At 34.4% G+C, this 26,265-nt stretch overlaps 1 protein-coding gene across 2 annotated transcripts in view; it reads left to right on the top strand.

The window, feature by feature from the left end:
- Positions 1–26,265, top strand: part of ZNF654 (zinc finger protein 654) — a 91,545-nt gene that overhangs the window by 50,807 nt on the left and 14,473 nt on the right. For both annotated transcript variants that reach the window (XM_068546901.1, XM_068546900.1), the window contains exons 3-4: positions 8,456–8,537; positions 23,658–23,793. In XM_068546901.1, the coding sequence (XP_068403002.1) occupies positions 8,456–8,537; positions 23,658–23,793 (218 nt within the window). The remainder of the gene's footprint in view (positions 1–8,455; positions 8,538–23,657; positions 23,794–26,265) is intronic.

Genomic DNA, 26,265 nt, shown 5'->3' with positions numbered 1-26,265 from the left:
CCATTTTCTATAAGTTAGTTGGACTTTTTCTTCTCAGTTTTCATAAACTCTTTATGTATTAGGGATATTAACCCCTTCCTCTGATATTAGTTACAAATGTATATGTTTTCATTTATGTTTTGCTTTCCTTATGGCATTTATATTTTTAGACGTTTTAAAATGTAATTAAAATTTATCAGTGTTCTGTTGCTTCTGACCATGAGTCATAGTTAAGAAAAAGTTCTCTATAACCAAGTTATATGTGATTACTTCTGATATTTGTAGTGTTTAATTTTTTATATTTAGGTTTTTTATCCATTTTGAATTTTTTCTTATGTTTGGAAGTTGGAGTAAATCAATTTTGTCTTTTAATATTGGGCTATCTGATATGGAGTAAACATTTCCCCTGATTTGAGATGCTGTTTTTGTCATATACTCATTTTTCACATGCAGTTGTCCTGTTTTTGGATTTTCCATTTGATTTCATTAGGCTATTTGTTGATGTGTCAGTAAAATGCCAGTTGAATAATAAAGGCTTTACAAGATGTTTTAATATTGGCAAGTTCCTTTTCATTGCTCATGCTATTTCATGGTTTTCCTAGATATTAACGTTGTAATCAACTTTCTACTTTCAGAAAAACTTGAGGGTATGTAAATTTATAAATTAGGAGAATTTAATACTTAACTTACTGAAGTATATATTTTATATGCTTTTTATCTTCCTCCAGTTCAAAAACACTAGAACACTAAGGCTGAATCTTCTCCTTCCAACTTTAATGTTACTGATGCAATGTATTTTTGCTATGACTTTTAAAGCCCAGATGAAATTATTATTATTGCTTCATACTGTCAAATGTTTTAGCCTATATGCTTACTAATTTGCATCTTAGGCTCTTCTTTTTTTTTTTTTTTTTTTAAATTATTAGCACCTTTAATTAATTAATTATTTATTTATTTATTTTGGCTGTGTTGTGTCTTCGTTTCTGTGCGAGGGCTTCCTCTAGTTGCGGCGAGCGGGGGCCACTCTTCATCGCGGTGCGCGGGCCTCTCACTATCGCGGCCTCCCTTGTTGCGGAGCACAGGCTCCAGACGCGCAGGCTCAGTAGTTGTGGCTCACGGGCCCAGTTGCTCCGCGGCATGTGGGATCTTCCCAGACCAGGGCTCGAACCCGTGTCCCCTGCATTGGCAGGCGGATTCTCAACCACTGCGCCACCAGGGAAGCCCCAGTCTTAGGCTCTTCTTGCTAATTTAATTTCCTGTGTCTTTGTAAACAGTCTTTATTATTCTCTGGTTTATATATTGTTCTTTGTATTTGGCATTTTATAGCTTACTGTGATTAGCTAGGTATAGATTTATTTTTATTAATCATTATTGAGATTTCCTGGGCTTCCTGTACCTGAGGATTGGTATCTTTCATCAGTTACGAAAAATTCTTACCCAGTTTTTGTCTTAGCTTCATTCTCTCATTCTTTTTTTTTTTTGAAGTATGATTAGGCATGTTAGACTTGTACACTCCATTCCTCATGTCTTTAACTCTTGCTTGTATTTTCCATTTCTTTGTCTCTCTGTATTACGCTTTATTTTTTTACAGATCTTTCAGTTTACCAGTTCTTTCTTCAGCTGTGTCTAATCTGCAATTAAATATGTTCGTTGGCTTTTAATTTCATTGATTTTACTTTTTATTTCTATAAGTTTTTTGACTGCTATTGTTTTTTATCATTTTAATATTTCTTTATTCCTTAATATTATCCTCATTTTATATTCTGGGTCTGGTTTAAATATATAAAGTCTTCATGGACTTTCTGTTGCTTCTTGCTCATGGTGTTGTGTTTCCTTATATACTGTGGTTTTTATTGTCATCATCATTATTATTTACATTGTGAATTTGTATTTTCTTGGAATAAGTTTATTTGCAAAAATTGGGGCCTGAATTTGAAGTGGATATTCAGAAAGGATCTACATTTGTTCTGGCAGGGACCTGGAGATATTACTAGTCCAGGACCAATTTTAGCTAAATTCTTGGCTTGAGAATTTTTGGACCACGTACATAATATGAATTCAGGTGACAACCTATATGAGAGGATTTTAAAACTAGATGTTTTTTTTTTTTTCTTTTCCAGGGTAGTTCAAAGTGCAACCAGGCAGTTTTCCTTAACAGTCTTAGAAATGTGGTGAAGTTGTTGGGAGGAGCATATTGGTATAGCTGTTTGAAGTTTTAGTCAAGGCAAAAGCCAGCTATTTTATCCAGCATTTTACTTGTTTTCAGAGGGTGAATCACTAAGGGTACTAGTCTGTCATACTTTAGAGAAAATAATGTACAGTTTATCAGTATATAGTTGAAAAAAAAAACTATGAACCTCTTCTTTCCTCACTAAAGACATTACTGAAGAAAGTATTTTGAAGATAAATGCATTGGAATGCTTGAGTATGACAAAGTAAACGCTCTTTGTTAAGATTAAGTAGTGCTGGGACTTCCCTGGTGGTCCAGTGGTTAAGACTCCACACTTCCACTGCAGCGGGTGCGGGTTCGTTCCCTGGTCAGGGAACTAAGATCCCACATGCTGCACGGGCGTGGCCAAAGGGAAAAAAAAAAAAAAAGATTAAGTACTGCTGAGTTTGAAACATCTATATGATCAAAGATTTAGAGTTAGTAAGTGTAGAAGAAATTGTTAAAAATGAGTGTTTAAAGTGTGGGCAATAACATTTTATTCTATTCTCATTTAATTCATGTAGAACAGACCTAATTTTCTTTGGCTTAAATTGGCAAGTGGATTTCTTATATTTGGATAGTTAAGCATCATAATTTAGTGGAATTTTCCTATAGCAGATAAATGCAGAAATCCACATTCTTGTATTTTAGTGTGAAAATTACTTATCTGCTTCAGAGACCCAAAAAAGAAAAGTAATTCTGGTCATAATTACCAATCTATTTATGTGTGCCTTTGTATTTTAAGAAGTCTGGTACCTTATTACCACTTGTAATATATGTGAAGTCTGGTAAACACTTGTAATATATGGTCTGAATTCCAAGCAACCCAAGGATAGAATATAGTTTGTTTCATAAATGGAAACTTTAGTGATATTCTAGTTATTTAAACTTACATAGCTAATAGGAATATACTGATTGATGAAAGTCAAATAAAAATGACGGTAAAAGGTATAATTTTTTAAATTCAGAGGGATTGCCATCTATAATATACTTGTCCCACTGCAAATAATTTATGTTTTATATAAATCATTTTACCTGGGTATTTCTATTTTGAGTAATTATTTCAATTTAGGTGAATGAACTGTAGGTAACCCATAATTTGGACTAATATTAATTATAATTGGTTAATGTACAGACTATGACATATTAAGCATTATACTAAAGATCTATTTTATTATACAGATGTTAAACACTATATGAAACATATTCAACATTAAAAACCAATATAACATTATACAATAATAAATTTTTGGAAGGAAACATTTTGATGAATTTAGTTAGATATCTTAAAAAATCTTCATAATTTAAGTGAGGAAAAATTGGTGTCTTACATATCAACAAAATTGACATATGCAGAGCTGAGAAGAACAAATCTGTGAAGACCTCAGGTTTCTTCTTAGATTGTTGAAGGAAACTTTGATGGCAATGTTAATAATAGAAGTGGTAGTACTATATTATTATTAGCATGCACCTGTAGCACCCCCAGGGGTTGTTTTAAGTGCTTTACAAGAAGTAGCTACAATTATTGTTCCTGTTTTATAAGTAAAGAAACCAAGGCACAGAGATATTAAGTGACTTGCCCAGGGTCACATATCAAGGAAATGGTGGAGCTGAGATTGAAACCCAGTGTGGCTGTACACCATGGGTGAGTAAAGGGCCAGATAGCAAGTATTTTTAGGCTTAACTCAAAAGGTCTCTGTTGCCACTACTCAGTTCTGTTATCTAGTGTGAAAGCAACCATAGTCAATATGTAAATATATGGGTGTGGTTCTCTTTGAATAATAATGTACTTATTGACAGTAATATTTAAATTTCATGTAATTTTTACCTGTTAGGAAATATTATTCTCTTGGGTTTTTTGTTTTGTTTTGTTTTGGGGGGTTTTTTTGTTTGTTTTTGTCTTTGTTTTTTAACAATTGAAATATGGCTAACTATTCTTATCTCATGTATTATACAACAACAGGCCTTCCTGCTCTAGACTGCTATATATATTTTGGGGTCCTACCTTGTTCTACTGTGGATTCATTTACCCTGCACCTTGTAGAGTTTGCCTCCTTGAGGGCTAGACAATTTGATCTCTAAACATTTAGTTGATCCTTTACACTAGGCAATAGGAAATTCAACAGGTCTGAGACAAGAAGTTTCTACTTCTACATATACTCTAGGTTTTTCCCTTAGTGATTTCACTACTATGTAAATACTTATTGACTTTCCTGAATCTTACCCTCAGGCAGAGGTAGCTAGACCATATTGTTTTATCATTATTTACTCTACTTATTTTGCATGTAGTTTTTCTCATTTTAATGTCATTATAATGGACTTGGGCCTTGTTATTGAGGTAGCTGATAGTGAGGCATATACAGATCTCTTGTAATGTTGGCTCCCCTTTCATGTTCACATAATACAGACATAATTCTGCATATTTAGATTATCTACAAGGTCATATTAATCTGCACATTCATCTCTAAATTTACTGCCATAGCATATTTTATTTCTACTAAAAACCTTTGTATTTCTTCCTCCTTCAATAGAATTAAGTGGTCTACCAGTCAGTACTATCTACTCAATGTAATGATGCAATTTCTACCCCATTCTACCTAGTACAAAGTTAACACCTCCTTGTTTCAACATGTTATAATAGTGATATATGCAAAGTACAGTACTATGATAGTACAGAAGAATCACCTATATATTAGTCTGGAGAGAAGGAAGGGAGTTTTTAGGCTAAGTTCCTAGGTGGAATCGTATAAATAGGTCTTGAGGAAGCAACAGATCCAAACACCTTTAAGCACACAGGAGTTTTAGGCTACGTAGGGAAGTTTGCTGCAATTTGAGCATGGAATTTGGTAATAGCTATGTGTGTAAAAGTAGTTTTGGATCAGACATAAAGGTTCTTATGTCAAAATAAGGAATCTGAATTTCCTCCTCTTCATCAGTGATCTCAAATACCTAAATAAAATAGGATGGGAATATAAGTAATAAATAAGTCAAGTAGGCAGTGTGCTGGGGAAATGGGAGGTGGATGGAGACTAGCAAATTGGAAAAGAGGTCCATGCCTTGACTAAAGGCAGTAGCTGCTCAGCTTATTTTGCAATGGAGAGATGAAAGCCCTGTGTTACAGGGGTTCCTCTTTATCAAGAGCTCAGAGAAATCTACATTTAATCTGAAATACCACAGTTTTTAAATATTGGAAACTAAAATATCTTAAAATAATATTTTATCTATATAAAACAAATGTGTCAGCTGAAGGTCTTTGCTTTAGATGGTAAAATCTACACAGCAAGTGGTAAGTCTGTAAGTAGATCATTCTGTGTTTTAGGAAGATAACAATGGCAGCCATGTTGAACATGGATTTTAGGTAAATGTGGAATAGCAAGACAAGAGATAGGGTCTATTAGAAGTTTAAAGATGAGATAGATGTGAATTAATGCTTTATTAATAGGGATAGAGAAGATTCCAGAAGTACATTGATGGTGCTATTTTATACTTACTTATTGATGGTAAAATAAATACATAATGGTTGATAATGAAAAATAATTCTCCTTTTCATCCCTGACCCCTAGTTTCTGTTTCCCCTATGTAAAGGCAACTGTTTTTACCAGTTTGTTGCATATCCCTGTAGTAGTCTGGCGATATGCATTGGTGTACATGTGCCTTCTACTCTCTCCCTTCCTTTACACCAGTGATAATGTAATGAATAGATTTCTCCATCTTTGTTTAACAATACATGCCTGGAATTTTTCCCTTATCTATTCATATAGATGTAAATATATTCTCACTGATATTCTCATTAATATTTGTATTATATTTCACTTCATGGGTATATTATAATTAATTTAACCAGTCCCCTGTGGTAGACATTTAGTATGTTTCCATTGTTTTACTGCTACAAACCATCTGTGGATGCATATCCATATATATGTGTGTCTTTGAACTTTATGTGTGTATTATTTGGAGGATTAAATTCTTATAAATGGAAATGGTAAGTCTAATGGTATGTGTGCGTTTAAAATGTTTTTGACTATTACTATGTTGCCTTTAAAAGTAGTACCACTTATCATCCCTCCAACTCGATAGCAGAGCCTATTTCTGTACTTCAGAGCCATCATGGGATATATCAACATTTTTATTTTTGTAAATATGATAGGAGAGATGACATTTCATCTTTATAATTTCACTTATTTAATTATAGTAGAGACTCTTTTCATATTTGAAACAAAATCCCTTGCGTTTCTTTTCTGTGAAGTAGTCTTCTCTCCCAGTTTTCTACTAGGTTGTTAAACTGTTTTTTTTAAAAACAAAAATTACTTGTATAAGCTTTTTAATTAAGGAAATCAGCAAAGATTCTCAGTGTATCATTCTGCTTTTGACTGCTTTTATGTGGTTTTGTTCTGTTGACATTTAAAAATTTTAAGTCAAATTTATAAATATATCAATTTATGGAGTATGGTTACTATACTGTATTTAGAAGGGTCTTTGCAATTATTGTGTAATACCTAGGTCTTTTATATAATTTTAAAATTCTCAGTTATATTCTGCATTTGCGTTTGTATTTAAAAATTTGTCTTTATTAGTGATTTGCTCTGATTAAAGGCAAAAAGTAAAAAGACAAGAAATAACACATGTTGGCAAGGATGTAGAGAAAAGGGAACCTTTGTACACTGTTAGTGGGAATGTAAATTGGTGCAGACAGTCTGGAGGTTCCTCAAGAAATTAAAATTGGAACTATCATATGATCCAGCAATTCCACTTCAGTATTTATCCAAAGAAAATGAAAACACTAACTCAGAAAGACATATGCACCCCATGTTTATTGCAGCATTATTTACAAGAGCTGAGATGTGGAAACAACCTAAGTGTGTCCATCAGTGGATTAGTGAATAAAGAGGATGTGGCATATATATATACACAATCAGACATTATTCAGCCATTAAAAAATGCAGTATTGCCATTTGTGACAGCGTGGATGAACCTTAAGGGCATTATGCTAAGTGAAATAAGTCAGATAAAGACAAATACTGTATGAGCTCACCTATATGTTGAATTTTAAGACCAAAAAAACCCAAGAAAACCCCAAAATACCAAGCTCATAGATACAGAAAGCAGATGAGTGGTTGCCAGAGGTGGGGGGTGGGGAGTAGGCAGAATGCACGAAGGGAGACAAAAGGTACAGACTTACAGTTATAAAATAAATAAATCATGGGGATGTATTAATAATACACAGTATGGTGACTATAGTTAATAATACTATGTTGCATATTTGAAAGTTGCTAAGAGAATAAATCTTAAAAGTTCTCATCACAAGAAAAAAATTGCAACTGTGTATGGTGATGGATGTTAACTAGACTTACTGTGATTATTTCACAATATATACAAATGTTGAATCATTATGTTGTACACCTGAAACTAATATATTGTTGTATGTCAATTATGCCTCAAAAAAAGGCGCCAGAAGTGTTTAAAAAATACAACTTCAGGTACTCCTAGTTGAGTCTTCTAGGTTAATAAAATTTAAAATTTTTCAGGGATTCATCATTTGTGATACTTTAGGATTACTAAATAATATTAAATAATTTTTAAGTTTTCCATGCTCATGATTAGGAAATAAGTTATATTTCTTCCTGTGTGAACTCATGAATTGTTAAAGGCACATAAAGTACTTAGTAACAGTATTTTCCAAATAATTTATTTAAAAAGGAGGAACCACAGAGTTTGGACAACTTATCATAAATGGGATAATCAAGGTAAGCCTAGGGTTTGAGGACCATGTGTCATTTATTAGGTATAAAATTGGTGATATTGCTATAATATAAATGTTGGCTAAGACTTTCATTGTGCCTCTTATATTTTTGGGTCAATTTTACCACCCCTTGTATCTCTTTGAAGAAAACTCAGAATTTGAGTTTTCTCTGGGGTCCATTGTTTTGGGGTGAAGCTGGACTGTGTGCCCATTTTGAATCATTGTTATATGTATAGCCACATTTTTGCCACCTGGTATACCACTGCATTTTTTCCCCCACTGTGAACACTGGTAGACATAAGTAATATAATTGTTCATTCTACAGGTATAGAATTTCAGTATATTTCTTTTTATTCTAATTTTACTGAAAACATAACATGAATCCTAAATGATCAATATAATTTTTCAAAGCCAACTATTTTAAAACTAAATATCTGATATTATGTAACTGTTATCTCTTGAGACTTTTAAATTGGGGCAAAAATTCAGAGAAGCAATGCAAGTTATCATTCACTTATTCTTTGTAGGAGTTTCTTTGAGTTGCTGCTGTTCTTTGGAAGAGATGAGTTTTATGAAGAGCCCTTAAAGGATATTCTTGGATCATTCCAGGTAAAACAGTTTACTACTTACATTTTGTCTACATTTAAAACATGCCTTTATTCTCCCCCTAAAAATAGTATATTGATTATTTATTGATTATAAGCTTTTATATTTACTAAGGTGGCAATGCTTAAGATTCTGTTATGTTGGCAAAAAAGAAAGTTCTTAAAATTAATCTTTAGCTGTACTTCTAAGCAATTCATACAGAGGATTTTAATTCCACATTTGCTAGACTAGAGCCTGCTGCCACCACCCTTATAGATTCCCAAGCGTATCCTGGACATATACTTGCTTTTTACCGCTAAAGGCTTTTATTCCAAAGCCCCATGTAGAACTCAGCCTTGGAAAAAGGACTCTTTTTGCCTAGACTAGGAGCAGGCTGTTTGTTCCATGCCACTTTTTCCTTTGGTTGTTTCCTGATTTTCTCATCTGTTTTCTTAATAGCCTTCCCAAGATAGGAGGCAGATTTTTTTTTTTTTTTTTTTTTTTTGCACATGCTCTATGAGTGAAGAGTAAATCCAGAAGGGAATGACAAAAGATCTAAGACCTCACCTGTAGATACAAGAACATTTGATGTTTTTACCATTTTGTTGGGAAGCAATAAGTAGTACCATGGCTCACTAATGGGTCCTTGGCAGTCTCTCATTGCCCTTTTTTGGGGTGGAATAAAGATGTACTTTGAGCTCCCCCTAGGGGTACAGTTGTTCAGACAACGTATTGCAGTCTACCTTGAGGAAGGAAGTCATCAGAGTAACAGAAAAGTCATGCAGTGCTTTCTCTCACCTAGAATTTTTATTTCATGTTTATTTAAAGAACTTTTAGACTGAATTAAAACAGATTTTTATGAGTGATCACTCTGGTACATACATAAAATAGGAAAACTATAAACAAACTTAATTGGCTAAGGTATATCTAAAACTTCTTCACATTCAGAAGCTTACTCTAGAATTGCTTTTCCTTTCCAGTCATCAGTGTCTATTTTTCTACACCATTTTGTCTTCAGTGGCATCAAAAGTGTTGGTGATGCAGCATTTCCTAAAATAATTAATAAAAGAACTAAAAGTCACTGGTACTGGGCTTTTAAAAGCTTAAGCTGGCTTGATAATAAGTTCTGTTTAATCAACTTTTGGCTCCTGCTTCAGGGGTATTGTTAAATTAGATTAATTACCCTATACCCTTCCTATACCATCTGATATCCAAGAGTTAAGAGAGTGCTCTGCTAGTCTCCTGGATTTTATTCTGTGTCACCAGTATACCCTTTTGCAAGTTTTCATGTTGTCTCCGAATGTCCGTGCATGCAGAATGACAACTACATCATGACCATTACCAGGCTGACATGGATTCAAAGATAGCATTGAATGTAAAACATAATCTGATTTCAGAGTTATAAAAATATGAGAAAATGTATCTTAGAATCAGTGAAATTAGGTACATTATATTGAACTTTCTACTTTATCCATCCTTACATTCAGCAAGTGGTAAAAATACCTGTTCTCATGGAGCTTGCATTCTAATTAGAGTCTATATTCAAGTATTTAAAACTTCTTAATTTTCCATTCCATTTTTCCTTTGACACTTGTGCTCTTGGCAATCTATTCTTGAACTTTTACTTCAGCAAATATTTATTTAGTCCCCATTGTGTGCTAGGCACTAAGCTCTGGAAAAAAACATAATAAGCAAAAACAAAAAAGCCCCTGCTATTGTGCAGTTTAATTCTAGTGTAGAGACAGAAAGACAAGAAGTCAAACCTTTGTAAAGTTAAGAGTATTTTAGAAAGTGACAAATGACTTCAGTGGGAACTACTGAAGCGTTTTTAGAGTAGATGAGAGACAATACTTGACTTCTGTTTTAAATGTGTGAAATCATAACATTTGTGAAGGGATATATCCTTTTTCTTTTTTTCTTGTGAACAGGGTTTCCATTCAGTTATCAAAATAATTAATCCCTCAAGGGAGAGTTAATGGTTTTGTATTGTTTTCTGTCTCCTACTCAAATTCTAAGGCCCACCCCTTCTCCTGTTTGTTTGTTTTTAATCTCTGCATTTCCACTACTTTTGTTGCTGTTGCTTCTTCCTACTCTGAATTTTCTTGGGCCTCTAACTCCTGCCTCCTTGGAGAGATTTCACCTTCTGTTCCCATCTTAGCTTTATCTGGAGAATAGTCTTCCATTTTCTAACTGAACTGCTGCTGCTGGTGCTTTGCTGCTGGTGCTTCCCAGACATGTGCCCTAAGGGACCCAGGAAAGGCCAACACGTAGTCCATCATGTATACTCTTCTAAAACCTCACATTTGCTAAGTTTTGTGAATTCTCCAGGCTTTTGACTGGCCTTTGATAACCCAGTGACAATCCCAATGTCACCTTTTGAATTTTTTAATACTTTCTACTAGTGCAAGCCCTAGTTCCCAGGTGGTACATTTCTATCCATCTTTCATACAGCTTAAGATCATGCTCTTTCTCCTCTACAAGAAGTAGGACAAACACAGCGCTGCTCATACTTTAATGTACATAAAGATCACCTGGGGATCTTGTTAAAATCCAAGTTATGACTCAGTAGTTCTGGGGTGAGGCCTGAGAGTCTGCGTCTCTAACCCGCCCTGAGGTGACGCTGATGGTGCCGGTCCCTGATCACGCTTCGGGTTAGCAAGGGACTAACATTCTTTGCTGGGTTTGAGTTAATCGCTCATCTGTTCCCCCATCTACTCCCCTCCCATTTTCCAACTGTGAGTATCCCAGCTTGCCACTCTGTCATCTTGGGCAAGTTACGTAATTTCTGTGTCAGTTTTATCATTTGTAAAATGGGGATAATGATCGTACTTGCTGTATATAGGGTCATTGGTTTGGCATGGTTCTTAGAAAAATGATCAGGCTTAAGGCCTAAGGCAGGCCTGTAACCTGTCTGGTGAAATGTGTGGACTCTGAAGTCATACTATTCGGATTTCTGTTTTTCACAGTGAGATCAAAACCTACCTCTTAAGCTAATTCTGTTCTTCCATGAATTTCAGAATTCCTAAACCTTGAGTTGTTCAAGTAGAAATTATTAATTTTTCTTATCCACTGACTATATTTTTTCCTCTGCTTTATTCCAAGAGGAAACTTCATTCTTAGAGCCAGATGTTCCATATACAGATGGTATGGTCTCCAACTTAACGATGGTTCAACTTACGATTTTTCAACTCTACAATGGTGTGAAGGCATACCGTTCAGTAGAAACTGTACTTCAAATTTTGATCTTTTCCCAGGCTAGTGGTACGCCATATGATACTGTCTCATATGCTGGGCAGCTGCAGCAAGCAGCAGCTCCCCGTAGCTCCCAGTTAGCCATACCATCATAAGAGTAAACAACCAATACACTTACAACCATTCTGTACCCAGACAAGCATTCTGTTTCATTTTCAGTATAATCAATAAATTACATGAGATGTTCAACATTTTATTATAAAATAGGCTTTGTGGTAGATGACGTTGCCCAACTGTAATGTAAGTGTTCTGAGCATTTTTAAGGTAGGCATGGCTAAGCTATGATGTTTGGGAGGTTAGGTGTATTAAATGCATTTTCGACTTATATTTTCAACTTACGGTGGTTTATTGAGACTTAACCCCAGTGTAAGTTGAGCAAGATCTGTGCTGGCTTCTAAGACCTTGCTTACTTGGCACTTGGCTTCCAGTAATTTTTCTTTACCTCAACACAAGAAGATGACACATTTCTTATATGATGCCCCTACCTCATTATTATTTTTAATCTGTTCATTGGTGAGCTTTCCATAGGCTCGTGATTGAATTCATACACTCCAAAATCCATTAATTTAATTAAATATTTTAGATTCCTAATGAAATGACAAAAATAATATAAAATTTGGAAAAAATTCCTTGTAAATGCTGTTAACTAGGATGAGGACTTATTAACAGTCGATTAACTGAATGTGATTAAATAGGGAAATGAGAGAGAGAGATAAAAGAGAGACCTTCCAGTGCTATCCAGTAATACGCCACTCCCCCTACCAGCTTGTAACAATAGGGGCTGGAGGAAATAGCAGGTGGTGGGGCATTTGGTATGTGACCAATCTCATTCTTGTTGGTGCTTCTTGAAAATGCACTAGGTGTGCAGCAGAACCAACAGAACAGGAATCGTGTTATACCTACGTTAAAAATGGGATGTATGGCTCTGCATGAGAGCATTCCTTCCACTGAGAGAATGACTGTATGACCCAAACTAAATGCAGCCTGCCCCAATACCCAGAGGTCAGAAAGTTTTGTAAAGTTTTGTCTCCCACTGTAGCTTCCTCATAATTTACTGCCTCATGGGCCATTCGTCTAACAAATCAAACTTATAAACTTTTACCTTCTCTGTTTGGGCTTGAAGGATTTGACAGAGACCTGTTTACCCATTAGTAAAAGAGCTCTCTGTTCTAAATACTCTAGGTAAAGATGAATAAAGAGACTAACACCAATTACCATCAGTTACATGGTAAGATAAGACAGTTTTTAAAAAAAGGATCAGTTATGTTCTTGCTGTGGTTGAGTCTATGGTATCTTCCATGAAACTGGAAGTGAAATTGTAAAGAAGGGACAACCTCAGGAATGTATGGAAGTAAAATATTGTATGGAGATGAAACTACTAAACTAAAAGTGTATTGAAGGGCGATCAACAGCATATTAGCTCCAGGAAAATCCAAATCAGTGAAGGAAATAATTTTTAAAAATTAATTTTCAATTCATAATTACATACAGCTATATCTTATTTCAGTTTTCAGGATAAAGAAAAATTCCTACAGATGCAGGACTCCTGTAGAACGAACAGGATTCTCACAAAGGAAAGAATAAAATCAGGTCTGCAGTGAACTTCTTCATTGTAACAAATGCCAGAATAAATAAGTAATGTCTGGAGTTTTTAAAGGGAAAAATATTTTTTAATAATACAGCTGCCAGGCCCTATAGTCTATGAGAGAGGGCAACAGAAATAAATAGTCCAAATACTTGGAAAACAAACCAGCTACATCTTTTATCAGGAAAACAAATAAAAGAAGTATGCCAGCTGATTTAGAAGTGATCAAAACAACGAATTTACACAGAGTTGTTACAGAAAAAAAATAGGACTGACCTGAAGAAACAAGTAAAAATTAGCACACTATTGTTAATATCGTTATTATGAAAATCCTATTAATATCAGAAATGATTCTGAAAAAAGAAAGTACAAGTTTTAAATAAAAGCACACACACAATAATCAGGAACTAAAATCTCAGATTATGTTATTGATTGGATGGAGGTAAGGAAGATAGGGAGGAGTCAAGTATATTCTTGGGCATCTAAGCTGAAGTAACCACGTAGAGTAGTGCTATTCACTAAGTGAGCAATGATCATAGGGGGAAGAGGAGGCTATAGAAAGAAGATAAGTTCCATTCTAGACACAAGAGTTTTAAATATCTTTGGAATGTCCAAGTACTGATGATGCGCAATAATGTTTAGTTTCATGGGTCTATATATGTATCTTCCTAATTTGTTTCTTGTTAATCCAAGAACATATATAATTTTTATTAATCAAGAGAAAAATAGATGTTATAAAGATTTTTGTTCACTTGTTTAATTTAGGGGAAAAAAAACAGAGAGACCCTGGAGTAGTCAACAAAATGCCAACCAAGGGGGGTGGGATGGGGAGGGTGGGAGGGAGGGAGATGCAGGAGGAAGGAGATGTGGGAACATATGTATATGTATGACTGATTCACTTTGTTATAGAGCAGAAACTAACACACCATTGTAAAGCAATTATACTCCAATAAAGATGTTTAAAAAAAAGCGTTACTGCTAGAGCTCTACAAATGTTTTAATGAGCCTACCTTGATCTCAGAGAAAACTCTATCCCCATCCTTTGGGGTCAGTGTATAAATCACAAAGATCTTTTTTGTTCAGACTAGAAGTTGGCCTTCCTTAAACTTTTTTTCCTGGGACTTCACCCTATTTTTAAATCTGCTTGACCTTCCTTGGGGGAGTAGAGGAAGGAGGTGGGAGGAGGTAGGGGACATAAACTTCCAAACAGGAGGAGGCCCAAGGCTATCTTACTGCAATAGCATCTTAAAAGGAGCAAAAAATAATCAGCAGTAAAAGAACCAGCCACAACAGATCGTTATGCCCACCCTGTTTCACTGGGGCAAGTGTTGATCTCCCCTGAGAAGTTAGAGTATATATTCATCGTGGTCATAAGACCAGCACATCTCCCAGATTTTATTATTTTTAGCTAATAGGAATAAGTTTAGAACTATTAACATTCCACTAAAACCTTCTAAAAACTGGGATCATGTCCCCTCCTCCCTAGGCTACTTGGAAGAAATTCCCCAAATACTTAATTTGGCAAATTCCTCATCTTGGTATTCAAAACCAACTTTGTATTGCTGGTTAAAAGGTTTTTAAATATAACCATATCAGCTTAAGAACAAGACGTAAGTGAGAAGCAGTTTCAAAATTGTGTTCCCATATTTTCTGCTTGAATAGAAGCTCTCCATATTTTCTGCTTGAATAGAAGCTCTCCTGTCTCTGCACAACTCCATCTTGATTGCATATGACTTGCCCCACCTAAGTTTTTCCACTGTTACAAAGCACTAATCTATATTCTGTCTGTGGTTTGATAGTCTCTCCAACTACGTAGTTAGATTTGGTGGGCAAAGACTAACTTTCATCCTTTTGTTTCCAACACTTAGGAGTCTAAGTCCCCTAAGGGGGACTGGTATGTCTGCCAGTACAAAGGAAGGATAAATAAGTCCATAGACATTTCTATCTGATGTCTAGCCATTTCTTTCTTGTAAAAAAATTCTATTTAGAGATGTATTATCCTTGCTGAACTCTTAAAAAATAAGAAACAATGAGGTGTATTGTCTGAAGCTGTTTACTTCATGGTCCATTGGTTACCACTGTGTACAGTAAGATGGGGGAGACATCAATAAATGTATTCATGGGATGAAACCATCAAATGTTTACTTGTAGATTATACTTTGACAATGTGTAGGAAAAAAGAGAAACTGAAGTATGTTTAATTGTGAGAAAAGTATAAGGGAAAAGATTTCACTATCTGAAAGAAACATGTTTGACAAGTGTGCCACATATTTAGTACTGGGAGTAAGAGGGATTGATGTTAAAGTTTCAGATTCTGAAATCATTTTGTAAAGATTGTATTCCTTAGATAAATCTTGTGTTGAAATGGGTAAAGCTTTGATATTTTTCCTCTGGCATTTATCTTGAAATTATTACTCACAGTTAATAATTCTTATATATCACCACCTCAGAAATCTTTTCACTTTTTCTGTGTTTTTTTAAATAATTTGTTTGAGTAGGAAACACTTTACTTTGGTTCAGCTGTTGAAGTTCTACAGTCACTTTGAAGAGATAAAAGACCCAGAATTATTTCAAGCATAAAATATATAATAAATAAACTTGAGATAGTTAAGCTCAAGGGACCAAGAGCAAGCCTCCAAAAGACAGGGCTGTCAACATCAGTAAGTTGCATATCTCAGAAAAGGCCGGTATACCTGGGCATATGGAAGAGCAGTCATCTCAAAAGAGATGAACATTGATAGTTATTCACACCATAGTATCCAACATAAATGAAGATCTTAATATCCTGAGTATCTTGCAATCTGTGTGTTGTCAGGAGCAGACATATAAGTGCCTTTAAAGTCAGTGATAGGACTTAACTTTGAAATTAGTTCTAAAAGCATATCAGGATCATTGAGGCACTCATTATTCACTGAAAGCTGATTCTGTAGAGTGTCTTTAATACATAATAATTAGAATTATCAACATATTAGTGCTTGAAGTAGTTTATATTTTCCCAGATAAAATATTAGCTCAGAGAAAATTTAGCTGTAAAGAACTGTAGAGGATATTAAGTCCAATCTAATTTTTTAATAAATGATGAAACCAAAGACCAGAGAGATTCATTAATTAATTCATTCAACAATGTTTACTGACGCTTAAGTAACTTGCTCAATTTGTAGCATAGCCCATATTGTGACCTGTTCTCTTGACTGACTCCAGTACTATTTCTGCTGAGTCGTATTTTGCATTCAGCTCTCTGTGTAGGAATCTATGCTCAAATAAATCTTGCATATACTTTAATTCTGCTTCAGGGTCTATCTTAGAGGCTAGAACTGTAACAATAGCACTTCTCTGTTGGCCATAATATTTCATTACTTATTTAAAAACATTGATAGTAGGGCAGGGTTGTGCTTTCATTAGCATGGCAACCACCAATTAATTTTGAAATTTGATTATACTCTCAGTTGATAGTTTTACTGTATTTATGATTGGCTTCTGCTTCAGAAAAAAACTGATTACTAATTTAAGTAACATTTACATTGTTACCTAAAATTTTTTAAATGTATAAAAATGCAATCAGGTTTATTAAACAGGAGACAATTACTCATATTTAAATATTTGTTTTTTTCAAAAGCCCCAAAAGAGGTATCTTAAATAGTTCACTAAGTACGTGATTCTAGTTATTTTAAAAAATCAAGTATGTGTAATTTATATGCATTAATGAATTTTTATAATTTTAAGACTGAGAGTCACTTTAGAAATTATTTAATCCAATAATCCCTTATTTTATAGATCAGAAAATTAAGCTCCAGTGGAGCTGAGGTTTATAGAAGCAGAAAGAGGGCCTAAATCCTGTTCTCAACCCAGCATTCTTTCCAGTATTCCCTAATCTATTATATGAAATGATGTAACCATGTGTTTGCAATAATGTATATGTCAAAAGAATAGGTTTAAAGAAACGTTTTTATTTATACTACCATCTTAAATGCTTCATGGTCTTAACATTTTAAAGCCTTTTCAAGACCACCTTATCCGGGAGAGGGAGGAAGAAGAAACTTTAGTTTGGTTACCTGAGTGATAGCAGATGAAGGCATCAACTAGAGTGCAAATTATAGAAATGGCAAGGAAGAAGCAGATCAGGAGATGTTGAAGAAAACTGCCATGACATTAGGATCAATAGAAGCAGATGAGTTTTATGTTTGATTCCAAACACAAACATAAAAACAAATAATACCTAAAACCAGGAATCCCCAGACTTCTGATATAATACCCATCCAGATTTTTTTTAAGTTTGAGCACATATCCCCAATATATGTATATTTGTTATTTATGTACATGCACTAATACTATAATACATTATAAAACATAAAAATACATAGTAAAATATTTTAACAGTGTAAGACTTTAATGACATCAGTATGACTGAATGTGCTTTATTTTTGAAAAATTTTTAACAGTTCATATAGTACTTCAAAGTCTGATTTTTTAAGTTCAGTTTGCTTTGATACTTGGTTTTAATAGTTGTCATAGGTGAAAAAGATATCTTTGGTAGATCCAAATGGAAAAATTTTTTTTCTAAATGTTGATACTCAGTTTTAAATGCCTTCCACCAAATTTATAATTTTTTTAATAAAAAATTTGCAATTTTGCAACTTTTTGCAAATTTGCAATTTTTTGTTGCAATTTGACTACTAAATTTCTATTGTTGCTGAAATCAATCATTGTTTTCTTGAATAGCAACCATTTTTTAAACAAAATAACTCATTAAAATGCTCCAAATGAAGGATTTTTTTTTTAGAATTTTAGAATTTTATTTATTTTTTTATACAGCAGGTTCTTATTGAAGGATTGTTTTAAACAGAAAATTCTAGTTTAAGTTTTTTAATGGCATAGATACAAGCATTATAGGTGATATCGATTTTGGGCAACAACAATCATGTAATGATGTAAATACGTCCAAGCATCCATTTTAAATGATTTTCTCCTTAAGAACTTTCTTTTACAAAGCAGTAACTTTTTCACTGTATACTATTCCCTTTATATGAGCAAACTCAGAATGTTTATGTTTTCAAAAACATCAGGTAAATACTTCTTAGGAACTTATCACAGAAATGAACAGCAAACTTGTGAGAATTGTCTTTTTGTAAAAGAAAACTGCGTAACATCTTTGAATTTTATCACTTTTAAAGTGCTTTGCCATAAGATAACCGATGAAAATATAATAATAAAAGATATGATCATTCTCATTTCAAAGTACTGTAAAGATTTTACTGTATTTTAAGGCTTTGTTTTTATAAATTAACCATATTGAATGCCTTTTGTATTTTTGCTTTGATTTGCTGCAGTAGCTTGCTTATGAATGAATTTGACATGTGGTATTTTATACTTTTCTTCTGGAATCTGCATTTCATTCAAAATAAGACATATTTCACAGTGCTTCTACTTACACAGATTTCTGTAAATTCCTATTCTGATTTTAAAAATTATTTATTGCGAATACATCTTCTCTGATATACCTTTCCTTTTCTGACTGTTTGAAGAAGCTTTTAACTACGTAGGAAGTAAGATGGCAACACTTACTTAGTAATGCAAGGCCTTCCTCCTATATTATGAGTACCAGAAGAGTGGAGTGGTACAGATTTTCAGTACTGCAGGAGAAAGTATTATGGATTGAGGTGGCTAGTGGAGGCTTCTCTGTGGAAAAATAGTTAAAAAAGGATTTAGATAGGTTTACCAAAAGTTGTAGGAGAAAGAGAATGATACGAGAAAAGGCATAGGCAAGAAAGGACAAGATAAGTTTGGGAGACATGGAAGAGACCAGGCTGGAGAAAAGGAGTCATGATGTGCAATAATAGGTGAGTGAGTAGGTAGGTAAATCCAGAGGTCCTTAAATATGAAGTCGGGGCATTAAGAACTTTTATCCTATGATAAGCGAAAGGGTTCAGATCAAGTTTGTGTAATGGCCAGAACACTGACCTGCAGCTTCACAGACATGTTGTGGTGGCTAACTCTAAAGTGGCAGCAGGTGCACGGAAGAAACATCTTCTGGAACTAAACGGATTCTGAAAGAAGAGTGAGGGAGTTATGTGTTCTCTCTGCCTTTGGCAAAGACACAGGATTGAATGTAAGTTTCTGAGGAAATTATATTTAGCACAGTGCAGTGGGTAAATAAAGGATGAGGTTAATATACAGGTCCAAATTTAATTAAGTAAACATTCTAAAACAACACAATATGAATATACTCTAGAAAAGATAAGTTGTAAATTCTATAGTGATTTAAGTGTTTCCTTTTCCACTTGGGAGGCTTTTAAATTGACTATCATCCGAAAAGCCACCATACTATTTAAGGAAAAATAAGCCAGAAGATACTTAGAAACTTTTCTTTCATCCTGTGTCTTTTTAAATAGACCAAAGTGAAATCTTTCTTTCATCTCTATTTCCTATCCAGAGTTATTTCCCCATAGAAATGGTCTCCAAAATGTGGTGTACTTGACTCAAGGAGTGCACGCACACAAAAACCAAAACTTTCATTTATAATTTTTATATTAGAAAAATGAATTTAAGCTAATTTACTACTCTTTAATAGAAGGATTGGTAGGAGTACAGATATATAATTTACAGTGTAAACATTTATGAAAGTGCACTCCAAATGTAGGAGGGATTGGGTTTGCCAAAAAGTTCATTCAGTTTTTTCTGTAAGATGGCTCTAAGTAGTTAGTAGTGCTTAGTTGTCTTTAACTTCATTTGAAACACTTTTGTTAGATTTTCTTGTGACAGCTGTCATATCATCGTGTGTTAAAAAAAAAAACAACAACATCAAAATTGGTGAATTTCTGTATAGCCATTTTAATATTGAAGATGGAAGAAAAAAGCAACATTTTTGGCATATTATGCTTTATTATTTCAAGAAAGGTAAAAATGCAACTGAAACGCGAAAAAAATTTTGTGCAGTGTACGGACAAGGTGCTGTGACTGATCAAATGTGTCAAAAGTGGTTTGTGAAGTTTCGTGCTGGAGATTTCTCTCTGGACGATGCTCCACGGTCGGGTAGACCAGTTGAAGTTGACAGCGATCAAATCGAGACATTCATTGAGAACAATCAACGTTATACCACGCAGGAGATAGCCGACATATTCAAAATATCCAAATCAAGTGTTGAAGATCATTTGCACCAGCTTGGTTATGTGAATTGCTTTGATGTTTGGGTTCCACATAAGTTAAGCAAAAAAACCTTCTTGACCGTATTTCAACATGCGATTCTCTACTTAAACGTAATGAAAACGTTCTGTTTTTAAAACAAATTGTGACGGGCGATGAAAAGTGGATACTATACAATAATGTGGAATGGAAGAGATTGTGGGGCAAGTGAAATGAACCAGCACTAACCAAACCAAAGGCCGGTCTTCATCCAAAGAAGGTGACGTTGTGTATATGGTGGGATTGGAAGGGAGTCCTCTATTATGAGCTCCTTCTGGAAAACCAAACGATTAATTCCAACAAGTACTGCTACCAGTTAGACCAACTGAAGGCAGCACTCAACAAAAAGCATCCAGAAAGTCAACAGAAACACGTAATCTTCCATCAGGTTAATGCAAGACTGCATGTTTCTTTGATGACCAGGCAAAAACTGTTACAGTGGCTGGGAAGTTCTGATTCATCCGCCATATTCACCAGGCATTGCACCTTCGGATTTCCATTTATTTCAGTGTTTACAAAATTCTCTTAATGGAAGAAATTGCAATTCCCTGGAAGACTATAAAAGGCACCTGGAACAGTTCTTTGCTCAAAAAGATAAAAAGTTTTGGCAAGATGGAATTATGAAGTTGTCTGGAAAATGGCAGAAGGTAGTGGAACAAAATGGTAAATAAAGTTCTTAGTGAAAATGAAAAATTTGTCTTATTTTTACTTTAAAACCGAAGGAACTTTTTGGCCAACCCAATACAATCAAAAAGTATGCCAGAGTTGACTGTGGGGTAGGGATTGTTAAATATACAGATTATCAGGGTTTTCTCCTAGAAACCTTGATTCAGTAGGTTTGAATTGAGGTCTGGGAATCATTTTTTAACAAGACCTCCAAGTGTTTCTTATTTTCAGCCAAGTTTAAGAAATTAGCAATAGACCTATTTCACCATATCTTGACTTTCGGCCCAAGTCCAGTTCTAGGTCCCACAGCACTAATGGCTGTATGATTGGTGCCTCACCTATCCTAACACAGCTAGAAAGAAAGATTGTCCAAGAGCTCAGCAGCAGAGCTAAAGCCTAATCAGTGATTCATGGGCTGGCATCCAGCTCACCTTATTTCTTGTGCTTTGACTGGACCAAAAGCCAGCTTACAGTAGTTTAATTTGTATGGGCAGCAATATGTATGTCTAGAGTAATTTAGGAGTTTGCTTACCTTGAGGCTTGAAATCGATGATTGGTTTTAACCATGAAGTCATTGCCACAGATCATTACTATATTCCATGTGTTAAAAAATCATGGCTGATCAATAACTTCATACCATATTTTTATGAGTGCTGTAATATGCTGACACATGGAAGTGTAGAAATTAATTTTATGATAAGGCAGTTGGGTGTCCTAAAATAAAATATTTATTCAGAATCTTAAAAAATAGAAAAAAAATAGCTAACATTTATTAAGTACTTATTCATTGTCCTAAGCACTTTTCAATACTGTGTATTATTTAATCCTTACAACAATCCTATGAAATAGGTGTTTTCAGTATCCGTTTTGTAGAGGAGTTAACTGAAGGAGCAGAGAGGTTAAGTAACTTGCCCATTTGGTTATAGGGTTTTTGTTTGCTTGCTTGCTCATTTTAATTTGGGAATTCCCTAAGTAACTTTTAGAAGATACTTACTTTCATGTTTTGACTTAATGATCCTTTGGCTTCTTTGAATGATTCTTCATCTTGAAACTTGATTTCTTCTACTGCCTTGTTCTCTTATAAAACAAAATCTCTTTCATGTATTTTAACAATGAATGAAAAGTGGCATATAGATATCACTTTGGAACGTTGAAACGATGAAAGAGCATGACAATTTAATAAAAGCAAAGTGTTCACTGCCACTTTGAATATGTAGCCTAATGATTCATCTGATAAATAAAATTTGTAAATATATATGGTTTTATCCTGAAGCTTCGCTTTATAACTGTTACTAAGTTTTTTATGTCTGAGGGATTTTTTAGCACAGAAAGAAATTCTGACAGTCGCTTGTATTTTAATTGATGTGCAGTTTATTCCAGTTTTTAGCATTGCCAATTTCAATGTCTAGTTTTTTCTTAAGGCCTTAAGCTCAATTTATGCATTAAAAAAATAAATCTATCCATACCTTCACTAGGCCTTCAGTTAATCTTTTTAAATTATCAAATTAAATTCCATGAAACATTTTAAAAAACACCTAACAAAGTATATAATGAATCAAAGCATCATAATCAAATGATTAAATCTTGTAAATCTAAGTCTAATAAATTTATAAATTCAGTAAACCAAGTTCTCCTAAATATTAAACATTGTTTACAAACTTGTTACATATTTCATATTTTAATCACAAGTCTAAGATAACAGATTCTCTAAAAACATTTCAAATATCTTTTTTAAAAAATCCCCCAAAATGCATAGACAAATTATCAGTTAATGCCCAACTTATCAATAGTATCTTTATCTTAAACCTAACGCAAAGTCTTCATATTATAGCCTGGATTCATTCCTTCAGCCTGTCATTTCTCATCCCAAGACTATAAATCTACTTACACAACAAAGTGGAATAGAATTTCCATCTTCCAGCCTTCTGCTACACCTAAGATTCTACATTTGGGATCAGGGACAGAGACCTGTACCTACCTGCCAACCAGAATCTGCATTGGACAGGGACCTCTCTATTACCTTCTTATTGTTAGGCCTGCCATTGTTAACAGAAACTTTATGAACCCTTACATAAATGAACGTACACATTTTACATTTTTGCAACCTGGTTCTTTTCCTAGGAATGATGCATCCTGTAAGTTTTTCCATTAGGTTTTTGCAGCCTGGTTCTTTTCCTAGAAATGATGCATCCCATATGTTTTTCCCTTAGGTTACACTTCATCCCTGTTATAATGGGATTTTCTAAGTCCAATTATGTACAAACTGTGTAACCTTTGGCATTAAAGCCTATTTGTGTACTAATGGGGTTTTGACACCCTAATTAGGTTACTAAAGCAACCCTTTCTCTTCTGTAGTTTAACAGCTGCCTCACTGACCATCAGTCATTTTATTGACAATGATGATCAAGTTTAGTTTTTAACCCCTTTAAATTCACAAAGCCAAAATGATTTTTCTCTCCTAGGAATGCCAGAATCACCTCCGCAGATATGGAAATGTGAATCTGGAACTGGTGACTCGAATCATTAGAGATGGTGGCCCATGGGAAGATCCAGTGTTGCAAGCTGTTCTAAAAGCCCAGCCAGCATCTCAGGAGATAGGTACTTCAGGAGACTCAAACTCTAAACCAACATTTGTGAGAAGCAAATACAATTTCATTTTCTAACTAGAGCAGTAATAGTGATTTTTCTTTATTTTATAATACTGAATAAGAGTAATGTATTTTCACATGAAGTGTGTTTAATTTGTTATATTAACCCAGCCCAAGAGTGATTTGACATAAGATTAGGTACAATTATTTCTAGTAATTTCCTATTAAAATGGGAATTCAGAGTATTAACATATTTAGTATCCCCATGCTTTTTACAGAGTTTGTTTTCACTTCAGTTATGTTTTTTAAAATCTATTTAAGTAGGAACACCCTTTAAAACAAAAAACAAACAAAAAAAAAACACCCTGCTTAAGCACATGGAATCTCCCTTATACAGGAAACTCTGTGAAGGATGGAACTCCTTCAGCTTTTGTTTTGATATACACTACCATATATCCTACACCTAGCCAGTGCTCAGTATAAATATTTGTTTACTGAATGAATGACCACATGATGAATGCATAAGTGAATGAATGACTAATTAAATGAGTAAGTAAATTTCGATTCCAGATACTCTAGAGCAGTATTTCCCAAACTTCATTCATTAATAGAAGTTAAGTTTTGTCTCATCCCCTTACCACCTGCATACCTTTTGGACATCACTTCCTCTCCAACCTAGATACACAGTGGTTCCTGTGAGCCAAAATCTGCTTTTGAAGGCAGGAAGCTCTGTCAACTATTTCTAGTTAATTCTTTTTTAAAAAAACATTTGCCATATTATTCCTGAGCCCCAGAACATTTGGGTCACCAAAACTCAGAATGTAAGCTCAGCAGTAGTGAATAAGCACAAAAGTGTGGACACAGTTGAGAGCATGGAGAGAGCCTATGGAGTGCAATTATAACATGGCCAAAGGGAAAGACAAGACCTGCCAGCTGGAACCATTCAGATATTGGTCTGGTGAGAAGACATTTCACACCACCAATTGCCTGAGCAGGTTAGGATCTTTCCATTTGTCCCAGGTAAAGGAGTGGGGTGGGTTGTGAGTAGAACTGAATGGAGAAGGGGCTATGATTCTAGGGCTTAAGAGCAAGCTGACCCCAGATACAAGTGTAGAGGACTAGAAGAGATGTTAGAGAAGATGAAAAAAGAGATAAGACCAGGAGAAGCAGTGGTGGAATGAGATGGGAGGTAGGACAAGACTAGAAGGAAAGAGCTAAGGTATATGTGACAATGGTGTGGTATAAATATAAAGGATACAAAGGAGACTAGCACTTGATGTGAGGGTCTTGGAAAGGAATAAAAACAAAAGAAAAAACTGAAGAGGGAGGCAGTAGTTAGATCAGAGGAGGAAGAGTCAGCTCATTGAGGAAAAGTATGAACCATCAAATATAGGGAAGGCAAGGGTGACAGCCTTGAAGGAATCTCTGAGGAAACTGGAGAATGTGGCCAGAGGGGACAGGAGCTAGGCAAAGACAGAATCATAGGGAATGAGAACAGGGGAGCAGAGTTTGGGGTTTTAGGGTAGCTTTTAGGCTCCTTTCAGTAGGAGCTAGAACAAACCTGTTGCTTGTTGGTGTGAGGGCTGATGGCCTCAATATATACAGTTTATAATATGTATATAGTCCTTTCATACTTACACTAGCATACCTCACGTAGGGAAAAGCTGCTCTAGAACCTCATTAATGTAGATGACTGTACTCTAGTTGGTACAGGGTACCAGCATATCAGGGTAAAGATCAGTCTGAAGTTTATCTTTGCATCAACTATACAAAATCAGTGTCTGCTTATCTTATAGTATAAACAGAATTGCAAGGCAAATGTTGAAGCCCAAATAAAACATTATTCATAGGCATTTCAGAAGCTACTGATTAAACATATGTAACTAATTAAAGGATTTTTGGATTTGAAATCATGAAATATGGGTTCCAGTTCCTGCTCTGCCACTTATTTAATTAATACTTTGTCCTTGGGCAAGTCATTTGACCTCTCTGAGACTCAGTTTTGTGATCTGTAAAACAAGTATTAATATTATACCTGTCATGAGGTTGTTGTTAGGTCTAAATGAACTTATACAGATAAAGGTTTTTATATATTTTAAAATTGTGTAAAAGCAAGTATTAATTAGTAATTATCCTTAGTGACACATGGGCATACATTAATAAGCAGTCCTGTTTGGCACTACTTGTAACTTAATTTTTTTGTTAGAAAGTAATAAAATATATTTCTTTTATGATTGAACTTTTTCATTAATTCAGATTACATTTCTCTATAATTAATCTGAATTAATATGGTTTAATGACAAATTACAGTTTAGCCTTTTAATCTTATAGGAATGAAAATATTGGTCAGTAAGAAGATAAAGTATGTAATCTTAGACTAGAAAGAAATTCCAGATCCCATGTCATTTGAAACATATTTTAACGTTAGTGAACACAAAAAAAGAATATTTCATGGTTTTTTTTTGTTTTTTAAATTTTGCTT

The sequence above is a fragment of the Eschrichtius robustus genome, chromosome 6 (genome assembly GCF_028021215.1).
Source record: "Eschrichtius robustus isolate mEscRob2 chromosome 6, mEscRob2.pri, whole genome shotgun sequence".
Lineage (NCBI taxonomy): Eukaryota > Metazoa > Chordata > Mammalia > Artiodactyla > Eschrichtiidae > Eschrichtius > Eschrichtius robustus.
The sequence above is the reverse complement of the archived record's forward strand: the minus strand, read 5'-3'. Positions and strand labels throughout refer to the sequence as shown.